Source organism: Crocodylus porosus, unplaced genomic scaffold, assembly GCF_001723895.1.
Source record: "Crocodylus porosus isolate Cpor-Errol unplaced genomic scaffold, CroPor_comp1, whole genome shotgun sequence".
In the NCBI taxonomy this organism is placed as follows: Eukaryota; Metazoa; Chordata; order Crocodylia; family Crocodylidae; genus Crocodylus; species Crocodylus porosus.
This window is the reverse complement of record NW_017728906.1, coordinates 162,671,560-162,682,723: the sequence shown is the minus strand read 5'-3', so window position 1 is coordinate 162,682,723 and position 11,164 is coordinate 162,671,560. Positions and strand designations below refer to the sequence as shown.

The 11,164-nt window shown below is 41.9% G+C and overlaps 2 protein-coding genes across 9 annotated transcripts in view; one reads left to right on the top strand and one right to left on the bottom strand.

Annotated features, from left to right (window-relative positions):
• The window catches only part of FRY (FRY microtubule binding protein), a 379,103-nt gene extending 372,625 nt beyond the window's left edge, over positions 1 to 6,478 (top strand). For all 8 annotated transcript variants that reach the window (XM_019530102.1, XM_019530097.1, XM_019530098.1 and 5 more), the window contains 2 exons: positions 4,870 to 5,063; positions 5,686 to 6,478. In XM_019530102.1, coding sequence (XP_019385647.1) covers positions 4,870 to 5,063; positions 5,686 to 5,944 — 453 coding nt within the window. In that variant the 3' untranslated portion in view covers positions 5,945 to 6,478. The remainder of the gene's footprint in view (positions 1 to 4,869; positions 5,064 to 5,685) is intronic.
• Positions 6,479 to 9,703: 3,225 nt separating this feature from the next.
• The window catches only part of ZAR1L (zygote arrest 1-like), a 1,899-nt gene continuing 438 nt past the window's right edge, over positions 9,704 to 11,164 (bottom strand). The window contains exons 2-4 of the mRNA XM_019528521.1: positions 11,008 to 11,157; positions 10,808 to 10,882; positions 9,704 to 10,060 (exon numbers count right to left, since the gene is read on the bottom strand). Of these exons, the coding sequence (XP_019384066.1) occupies positions 9,917 to 10,060; positions 10,808 to 10,882; positions 11,008 to 11,157 (369 nt within the window). The 3' untranslated portion in view covers positions 9,704 to 9,916. The remainder of the gene's footprint in view (positions 10,061 to 10,807; positions 10,883 to 11,007; positions 11,158 to 11,164) is intronic.

The following is an 11,164-nucleotide window of genomic DNA, read 5'->3' as shown; positions in this document are numbered from 1 at the left end:
ACAGGCTGAAAGACATGGGACTCTTTAGCCTGGAAAAGCGCAGGCTCAGGGGTGATCTGATGGCCACCTATAAGTTTATCAGGGGTGACACCAGTATCTGGGGGGACGTTTGTTCACCAGAGCGTCCCAAGGGACAATGAGGTTGAACAGTCATAAACTACTGTGAGACCGTTTCAGGCTGGACATAAGGAAGAATTTCTTTACTGTCCGAGCCTGCAAGGTCTGGAACAGCCTGCCATCAAGCACCTACTTTGAACACCTTCAAGAGTAAGTTGGATGCTTATCTTGCTGGGATCCTATGACCCTAGCTGACTTCCTGCCCTTCGGGCGGGGGGCTGGACTCGATGATCTCCCAAAGTCCCTCCCAGCCCTAATGTCTATGAAATCTATGAGAGCTAGAGAAGAAGGACAAAGGAAGCTGTGGGTCCTCTGTTAACAAGCCAGGGGGAACTCCTAACAAAGATGTAAAGAAGGTTGATCTACTCAACAGTTATTTTGCCTCAGTTATCACAGAATGATTAAGCTGCAGTCAGGTACCTAATAAGGATTATCTGGAAAAGGAAGGGGGCAAGCTGAGGAAGGAGATAACAAAAGAGTTGATCAGACAGCTTTTGTTGGGTCTGAGTGAATTCAAGTCAGCAGGGTCGAATGAACTTCATCCCAGGGTGTTGAAGGAACTGGCAGAGGAGATTTCAGAGCCCTCAGCAGTGATCTTCAGAGAGATGGGTCAGAGGAGGTACCAGAAGGCCAACATATAGTGCACCTCTCTAAAAAAGGCAAAAAGGAAAAGCTGGGGGAACTACAGACTGGTTAACCTCACTTCAACACCTGGGAAGTTACTGAAGCATATCCTAAGGAAGCCCACTTACTAGCATCTGGAAGAGGAACAGCTGATCACAAGCAGCCAGCATGAATTTCTGACAAACAAATTGTGTCAAACAAACTAGATCTCCTTCTTTGACATAGTAACTACTTCTGTGGATGAAAGAAATGCTGTGGATATAGTGTATCTAGACTTTAGGAAGGAGTCTGAGAAGGTACCACACAACCTTCTCATAAATAAATTAGAAAAATGTGGGCTAGATAAAACTACTACATGGTGGATAGGTAACTGGCTCAATACCCACAAGCAAAGGATAATTATTAACAGGTCTATGTCAGAATGGTAGGAGGTTTTGAGTGGAGCCCCAGAGGTGTCTTTTTAAGGCCTGGCACTGTTCAACATGTTTATTAATGTTTTGGATGCTGGCCTAGAAAGTTTCTTGAGCAGGTTTGCAGATAACACAAAACTGGGAAAGATTGTGAACACAGTGGAGGATACAAGTGCAATTCAGAAGGATTGCGACAGGTTGGAAAGTTGGACTAGAGCTAACAGAATGAAGTTCAATGTGGACCAATGTAACATTTATTACACCTCGGGAAGAATAATCAAAAATGCAAATACAAAATGGGGGACACCTGGCTGGATGGCAGCACTTTGGAAAAGGAAACGGGGGTCTTAGACCACAGACTTAGTATGAGTCTGCAGTGTGATGCAGCCACACAAAAGGCAAATGCACTTTGGGCTGAATCAATAGAAGCAATAGGTGCAAGACACAGGAGGTGACAGTGCCTCTTTACTCGACATTGGTTAGGACTCATTGGGAAGTACTGTATGCAGTGCTGGGCTTCACATTTTAATAAGGACATGGAGAAGTTAGTGTCCAGAGGCAGGTAACAAAGATAATAAAGGGCTTGGAAAGCAAGTAATATGAGGAGAGGCTGAAGGAGGCATGCTCAGCTTGCAGGAAGAGCGCATAAGAGGGGACATGATGGCAGTCTTCAAATATTTGAAGGGCTGCCATAAAGTTAGAGGGAAAGCACTTTTTCTCTCGATGCAGAGAAGGGCACAGGCTAATGCCTTGTTGCTGCAGCAAAATAAGTTTATATTGGATATCTGGAAACATTTCTTCAATATTAGCATAGTGAGGCAATGAAATAGACTGCCTAAGGCTCTCCATCACTGGAAAGTGTTCAAGAAGAGGTTGAACAACCACTAGTCAGGGATGATCTAGGTCAGCGGTCTCCCACCTTTTTGGGTGGGATATGACTTTGTGAATTAAAAAGCAACCCAAGATCTATCCACCCCCTGCAGTCCCAAAGATCAGTCCCACACCTTCCCTCCACTTAGGGAAGGGGGGAGCAGATTGAGGCAAAGGGAGAAAAAGTTATTTGGGGCATGCGCCCCCCAGCAGGTACTTCTGTGGGGGAAGAGGTGGGGGGGAAGGGCTGTGGGTCAGACCAATTGCCATATTTGGGGTCAGGAAAGAATTTTATCTCATGATCAGATTGGTACTGACTTCAAGGGGTTTTTGCCTTCCTCTGTAGCAGGGGAAGTGGCTTGCTACCCAGGATCTCTTGAGTATATACTGACATTTCATAAAAGTGGGACATTGGTTGGCATGTTTCCCCTGCTTTACTTGTAGCAGGATAGGGTGTTAGGTCCGTGTTGTGTCAGAGTTGATGGTATTCTTATGTAGAGTTTAGATTATGGATTGTATAAACTAGTTTGGATAGGGATGATCCTTCCTCAGGCAGGAGGGAGAGACTAGATGATCTCTGGAGGTCCCTTCCAGTCTTACTTCTCTATGATTTTCTGTTTTCTTTGAAGGTAATGGAACATATTGCAGAGGACAAATGGTAGGACTTTAGTATCATCAATAGCCTGAATATATTTTTTCAATATCTTTTTCATTTTTACAAAGAGGATTGATTTTTGTAAATATATTTGAGCGTAGTGCCTATGGATAACAAATGAATAAATGGAATAATCTAAGTGATATAAACTTACAGTACTGGGGAAAAAAAATACGAGGAATGGCTTTCAAGGTGAATTTTGCTGGATTCATTAGTATTTAAAAAAAATAGCCACTCCAGTTCATGTCACATTGTATTATTATCATGTTCTGATATATCCCTGGTGTGAGTGAATAGGCTTACCTGCTGCTCCTTGTCCCACTGGAATCTCAGGGACCTCTATCTCATTCTTCCTCCCTCTCACCTGTCACATCTTTGATGTTTAGTTCTGGGGAGTTTAGATGGTATTTTGGGTGATGATCTTGGGTACAGGTGAGATCAGTCTTCTGCTGGGCTCCACCACGTTCCCCGTCCCCCCTTCCCCGTCCCTTTCCTCTCGGGTGACAAGTTGTCTCTTCCTGTTGGTATTGAATGCAAATTGCTGGTTCTTGGATCCTCTCTGGCCCGGTTGGCTGTGGGCTTTGTGAGAGGTCATGGCCATGCCCTCTAGGCAGGTCGCTCCTTCTCAAATGTCTCCAGCCTACTTGCAGTAGTTTCCCTTCTATCCAGGATCAGTGGATCCTGGGGAGATGGAATCTCTGCTTGCCAGTCCCAGGGTCCATGTTCAGATACTACTGGGTCTCAGGTGTTGACTCTGGCTTGATTAATCAGAACTCAGGTGTGCAGGGGATCAGGCTTTTCCCCTGCTATACTTCCCTACCTCAGGATTTCTATGTAATAACGCAGAGAAAAACTTCTGGGTCTGCGCTGGGCTTCAGCTCCACTATCTGCAGGTACCCTGGGTCAGTGGCCTCTTTTACTCAGTTCTTCCAGGCAACTCCCTTCCTCACTTGTGTCTATCCAGGACCCTCCAAGGCTAGCTGTTGTCGGTGTCACTTCCCATCCTCTTTCCTGAGGGTTTAGTACTCTGTCTCTCCTGGGTACTCCTTTTCCCGGTGTCCCCCATCTCCCAGCTGGTGGGTCACCTGAAAGCACCCTGCCCTTTGGCTTCACTTATCTGGATGGTAGATCAGGTTGGTTCTTCACTCAGGGCCAGTCTCCCTGGCATCCCATGAGAGTTCAGCTTGCTAGGTCTCAGCTGCAGCAGAATCCTCCTCCCAGTTTGGCTACAACATCCCTTCTTCTTCCTTTAAACTTCCCAGGTTTTCCTCCTGGGCTAATCAGCATGGGCCCTTGGGGCATGTGCTCCCTGAGCCAGGTGTGTGGCCCCCTGCTCTCTTCCCTGTCATGCTGGGGAAGGACTGCCTTCCTGGGAGCCTGCCAGCTGAGTCTGCGCCACCCCCCTGCACATTTCCCCAGCAGTCTAGCAGCCTGGCTTCCCCAGGTCCTTCCAAGCAAGTTCTCTCCCCCTGAGCTTCCTCTGCCTCTGCCAGGTGAAGTCCAACTCTCTTGCTAGCTTCTCTCAGCCTGCTGGGTGGTGTGGTGCTCTGGTGCTCCCAGACCTGGCCGGGATAAGTTTTTCTTTCTTTTGGGGCTTGCAGCCAGTGGACCAGGATGGCACCACTTGTCTGAGCCCCCTAAGTGCATTTTCCCCAGTCTGGCCTCTCCTGCAGGGGTCTAGCAGGGCCGCTCCCCAGCCCCTGCTACACCCAGATACATGTTGTAGGCAGTGTTGAATTGCTTTTTGCCATATACATTTTTCAGTCCAGTAAGTGTTGCATAACTCCTATGCCCCAATTGACCATTTCAGAATGTTGACAAATTCTGAAGGAAAATGACTGTAAGCTGTATGAATTCTGTTTAATTAATTAATACCAGAGTTGTTTATAAAAATAAATGTTCTTTTCCTAACCTTTCACACTATGACATAAAAGTTGAGAGGGGGAATGATTGGATGTACTCCAAGAAGAGGCAGAGGATTGGAGAAAAGATAATGGTGACATATTTAGTCACACGTGCAGCATACACTGGATACCCAAGGAGATGATTTTTACCATTGGGACTGAAAAATGTTCTTGCATTAAAAGATGTTCTTGCATTAAGATCAGATTTGAAATGTATTGTTTTCGTGTTGATGCCAAAGGCAAATGAAAATACAGATTAAAAAATTTCTCAACTCTTTTATTTTAACAGCTGCTAAATATGTCAAGGGAACTGAGCGAGTTAAAGAAAAATCTTAAGGAAGCCACTGCTGCCATTGCAGCTGAGCCTCTAAATATGGAGTCTGAGCCCACATTTAATTCTACAGAAGCAGCCATTCAATCCATGCTGGAGTGTTTAAAAAACAATGAGCTTATTAAAGCTGTACGACAAATAAGGGAATGCAGGCAAGTTTTACTACTGGACTGATATTGAACTATCGTACTATTAGAAATGCATGTATTTGTTAGCTTCCCTAAATAAATGTTCTTCCTTGAAATACTGTAAGTGATAGATTGAGTCATCACCCTAAGATTCATGTTATTTTTTAAGACATTTCATGACAAGCACATTATTAACCTTTCTGCAGTTATGCTGAAAATAAAGATACCAGATAAGACAATCAAATGAAGAACTTGTATATTTACAATATCAGAGCCATTTTGATCGTAGAGCAAATAAAACTGATTATCCTTGTTTAGAGACCAAAAGTACTGCAGTGACAAATTTCTGAAAATACACTTGTCGGCCAGTGCCTCAGCAGGCATAAATAATTGATTTGTATCAGTTTTGTTTCTGTTCCATTATATGTTTTCTTAATCTGGCTTTATAGAACTGGAACTGCAGTTTTTATGTGAATCCAGCACCTAATATTCTAGGCCTAACAAACAAGCGTACATTGTAAAATGCGTTGCTTCCAGCATGACTAGATATGTAAAAAATGTGGTATGTGGATATGTTGGTATATAAACAACTCAGTGTGTATCCCATTACACAACATACATGTACTTTCCATTTGTTTTACTGCAGGAGTCTGTGGCCCAATGATATTTTTGGAAGCAGTTCTGATGACGAGGTCCAGACACTACTGAACATTTATTTCCGGCATCAAACCCTGGGCCAGACAGGCACCTACGCACTGGTGGGCTCAAATCAGAGCCTGACCGAGATCTGTACCAAACTAATGGAGCTGAATATTGAGATTCGTGACATGATTCGCAGAGCTCAGAGTTATCGGGTCATCAATACTTTTCTTCCAGACTCCAGTGTGTCCGGCACAAGTCTCTGACAGGAGCCTTGTGTCCCCTTTCTCTTTCAAACTGGAAGTGCTGCCCTGCTGGAGTGAGGTGGTTCAATGTCTTCTCAGCTTTAGAAAGGTTTGGTCAAGCTGTACTCACTCTTGTTACATATAGGACTTCTAAAAAGAAGTGGGCAGACCTTCAAACGTGTAGCAATACTGTCAGGACAAAGGTAACATAGAACATCCAAGACGAAATCCTTTGTTCTGCGTTGCACAGAAATTGGTTAACATTTCACTAGACAACTGCAACTCACTACTGAAGAAGTGACTTCCATTGCATACCAAAGCCTACTACACCGAACGATACTTCCTTTATAGCAAATTAATTTTAGGTTGGCAAAAGTGCAATGTTTCCGCCACTAGAGAATATTTTTTTTGTTTGTTTAAAAAGAAATCCTTGTACATTTTTTCTTTCTTTTCTTTTCCTTGTTTGGCTGAGTGAAAGATGGGCAGAATGAAGCTGGCCACAGAACATTGAAAATGTGTTGGTCAAAAGCTGAGAGCCTTTGTAGATGAAACAAATTGTAAATGGACTACAATGTAATGTACACTGTAATTTGAATATGATTACTGTATCTTAAAACAATGAGCTGCTATGAAATACATTTCCTAATGTTGCTAGGCTACTGTCTCTGAAGGTACTGGATCATATTGCAGAGGTCTGTTCTTAGGCCCCAAGTATCATGAATGGTCTAGGTAGAATTTTTTTTTTTTAAAGACCTCAGCTGCTTTTTACTAGAAGGTTGCTTTTATGAATATATTTATACTATTAAAGGATGGTTGATCTAATTTAACTTGCCATTTTGGTAGGAGAAAGTCACATCAAAGTCAAATCTTTTGAACTATTACGCATGCATATTTTTATTTAATATAAATTTGAAGTATAAAAAGTAAAAATATTAAACGTGAAATACAGTTCTTATTTTATTTGTAATATATGTATCTATATATATTTATATCTATATATATATAGATAGATATACATCTATAAAGTCATTCTTGTATTTTTTTTTTCCCCTCACATGTAACTACTGTCTGGTGTTAAATGTGTGCATGTAAACCTGTTGCACATCTGAAACGCTTTTATTCAGACATAATCTGTAACTTAGTCACACTGTAAATACACCTCCAGTTTTTTGTGAAGTAACTTTGGTTGATATTTTGATTAGTACATTCATTTAACTAAAATATAAAAAACTCATATATTGCAATCGTGTATGTGCTAAGTATGAAGCTTTTGTCCTTGAGTGAGTCTAGCATTGCTTCAAGATCAACAACACAGGTCACTAAATGTTAAAATTATTTTCTCCTGAAATGGCTAAAATGATTACCCTGAAAGAAACTCATGAAACAGACTGTGAAAACATCTTCATGCCATTTCTCAGTAATAATACATCCAGGGAAGAGCAAGTAAGCTAACTGTACATTAAAAAAAAATAAAATAGTTTCTAAGATTTCTGTTTAAACTGCTCTGAAAAATGACTGTGAATGATTGTATAAGGTTTCATCCTTATGTCTCAATGACACGCATTACAAGCTCACTTGGCTTACAAGTAAAAGCTAGCAAAATCAAGCAGGTTCTTCCTCTCTCCCACCATGATTCTCCAGCCACAACTACCCCTTCAGCTTGTACCGTTGAAATTTGCCTTGCCACTAAATAGCCACCTGTGTTGGTACAAAAAAGGCACAGCATTCATTTGACATGTATGTTGTTGTTGCAGGTCTATGAGTTCTCAAACTTATTCTCGCTGTATGATCAGACAGAACAGAGATGAGTGATCAGCTGTTATGTGAGATCTGCCACTACTTAACCTAACTGCAGAGTTAAAGGAAATGTTAAGTGTCAGAAAACAAGAAATCACACCTCAATTGAGTTACTTCCCAGTACCATTTAGAGTAATTTTCATTGGAAAAAAAAAAGTTTAGTAATTACTTTACTGAAATCAGTTTTAGCCTACTCCTTTTTACAACCCTGAAATGCTGTGATGAAACAAATGGGATCCAAATGTCATGTATTTGAATGTAGAATTAAATGAGCATTTAAAATGTTTCTTTACTAGTAGCTAGTTTTCTTAAATTCATGTGTATATAATAAAGGGATAGTAAACTACTAAAGGTAACCGTAAAAATTCCAACGATATATCATCTTAATAATAAATGGGTAAACAAGGAATAAGTTATTAGTTACTTTTAAGTATGTAATTTTTCCCCTTCATAGACACTTGATAGACTGAATCAGTCCCACAAGAGTAGCCACTCCCAATACCATTTCAAATTAAACCTAAATGTGTATGTTCCTTTCTAAAACTTTGACTAAATAGGTTCCATTGAAATGGGTACTGTCGTGAAAAAGCTATATTATTTCATACAATTAAGTTAAGTCAATTAGTGGCTAATGGTCACAATACCTGAAGAAATGTAGTTTCACCAATTACATCTACATGAAATGTTTCAGAGAGTAATGAATCTCTTTTCCCCCAATCTGGGCTTTTGGTGGGAGTGGAAGAGTCCAAGGCTCTCTTAACTCCTTTACTGCAGAGTTATTTACTACAGTTCTTGACTACATAGACCTTATGCTATTTACAAATGAAGAGGTCTCTCTTATTAGATTTCCTTTGCCTACTATTTTAGGCAAGTTGCCAATAGTCTATTAATCTGACCCTCTGCCTTATCAGAAAGTTACAGTCTATATTTTTCTTCAGTGAAGCTTCTTGATTTCTACTGAAGGGATGACTTAAAATCCTGATTTTCCTAGCAGGGCCAAGGAAAGAGGAGTTTCAGGTGCTACAACAATGGAATTTTTGCTACCAGAGCTACAACTGGGTGTTAGGGCCACTAGAGACAAGCCCAAATATCACCATCCCATAAGTTCAGAATTCCATTCTACCACTTTAAGGTTTCATTTTCATATTAGATTTTTATTAGCGCCTTAGTAAACATTTCAGAATTAGTTGAGATTAGAAGAGCATTATCTGTCAGTGATTTGTACTGAGCTTGTTTAAGCCTTCTACCATAGTCAAGGTTTGTTTTAAAAAAGTCTCATCTTACCCTTACCATACATAGACTGAGCAGTAGTCCTTACACCCTCCTAAGAATACTCCATTTTCTTTACAGACTATCCCCAGGAGTCTAAACAACTACTGACCACAGGTGAATTTATAACTGGCTTATAGAATCTATATTAAGTTGTCTTGACGTATACTGAAGTGAGTGACTGCTACCATTTCACCGAATACAGATTTGACTCTAGAGATGCATTTCCCCCTCCTCTCCCCTACTTTTAGAGAAAATAATCTTACAGACCAAAAGCCTTGTTTCTGGTTGTATCAAAAGCCTGCCTTTCAATATCCTCCACTGTGATCGGTATACTTTAAATTATGTGACTAAAAAGTCAACACCTTCCCCATTTCAGAAAGGCAAAGCAAAAAGTTAAGATGATTCCCACAGCCAGCCTAAGAGGTACAGACTATTAGTATAATGCCCCAAAGCCCTTTCTTTTCAGTAGAAGCTATGGGTAGAGATTAAGATGGTTCTCATCCAGAACCCTAGCTTCTGAGCCATCTCTTCTAGCTCCCTTTTCATTATACACATGTGCTACAGCACAGCCTCACTGCTCCCACCTAGTCTTTTGTTCAAAAGGTATCCAAAAAAGGAGAAGTTTCCACCCCAGCGGGAATGATCATGATGATCTTCATTCTAAAGAAGTTTTCCCCTAACCCCACCATGACAAGTTAAGAGGCAGAGAACACCAGGTGCAAAGTTTTATTGAAATTTACTTACAATTAATACTGTAGTTATAAATTAGTGTTATAAATCGTACCAAAAAATATATACATATCTTTAATCCAATATTCAATGCCTGGTCAAAAGCCTAAAGTCAAAGCCATAGTACAAAAACTGACAAAAAGTACAGAGTGCAAAATACAAGAAGGCTCAAGGTAAGAGAGTCAGGCCATGGGATCAGACAATGTATTTAAAGCTGTAGGTATTGTCACAGGATAATCTCTTGCCTTTGCAGCGGCCACATAGTTCTTGGCGGTGGGGTCTCTTGAGATCAATGTGTCTTTTCTTCTGTGGGCAGGAGCAGTGAGTCTTTGAACAGGTCTTGGTTGGAGGGAACAGGACAACATTTTGTTAGAGAGCAAAAAAAGGGAAGGGCTACTGAACTTCTTACTTTGGTTTCAGCAAAATGAGGCAGTAGAGAGGTAACCATTTCTACACTATCCTGGCATTCTTGCCTTCATAGGTCAAAGGCAGCAAGTGCTCAAAAACCTGGATTAAAACTACACATTTATGTTTGGTGCTTAAAAGCAGTATGTTGCCAGGAGCCTCCTGCAGAGTTTGTGCTCCAGAGCCTAGCAGTCTTCTAGACACATTAAGGCTCCAAATCCTACAGACATTTACTTAAGCAACCATGTGCAGAGGAGATTCATACATGCGCTGCAAACAGCCTTGACAAAGTGCAAGGATAAGGACCTCTGATACTGGTATCCAAGTAGCATTTCTCCCCTTTGTCATTCAAGCAAACTTTAAAAGCAACCAAATACCATACACCAGCATACACAAGATCATGTCAGTAAGGAATAAGAAAGCACCAGCTGGGAACTCTGGTTTTACAGGCAGTTTTTCTTCTGCAAAGGAGGCCTGGGCAATATTTCCACTGCTGCTGCAGGGCAGCCTCTAGAAATAAGCAGCAAGAGGGAGGAAGAAAGTTGGTTAGTCAGTGCTGACCTGAGTTAATACAGCATCTAGGCCAAGAAAGCGTTTAAGGCTTACACACAAGTGGCAGCAGACCAAGGGCTCCTGAAGGGGCCAGGGATGCTAGAGGAAGTTGCATGAGCACACACTCACCTGGCATTGGATGGCTTCCACTTTGTAGGGATTGAAGCCCTTCTGGCATTTCCGACAGAGCTGCTTGAAGTAAACCTAAGGAGATGGGAAGTGAGCCCATTACCACAGGAACCTCCGGCACAAAGCACAGGTTGTCAAGACTCATCTCCCGGCTCCCGCCAGCTCAGCCGAGTCGAGGAAGGGAGGCGGGGGTTTGGTACCTTGTTACTCCCAGAAATGCACCAGACGTAGGCGCTCTCCCAGCGGGTTCTGCAGTCCTTGCAGTGGAAGTAGCCGTATTTCTGCTCCAGGAACTGCACGCGAGACACGGCGACGCTCAGCGCGGGCAACCACCTGCCGGCCGGGCCTGGGCTCGGC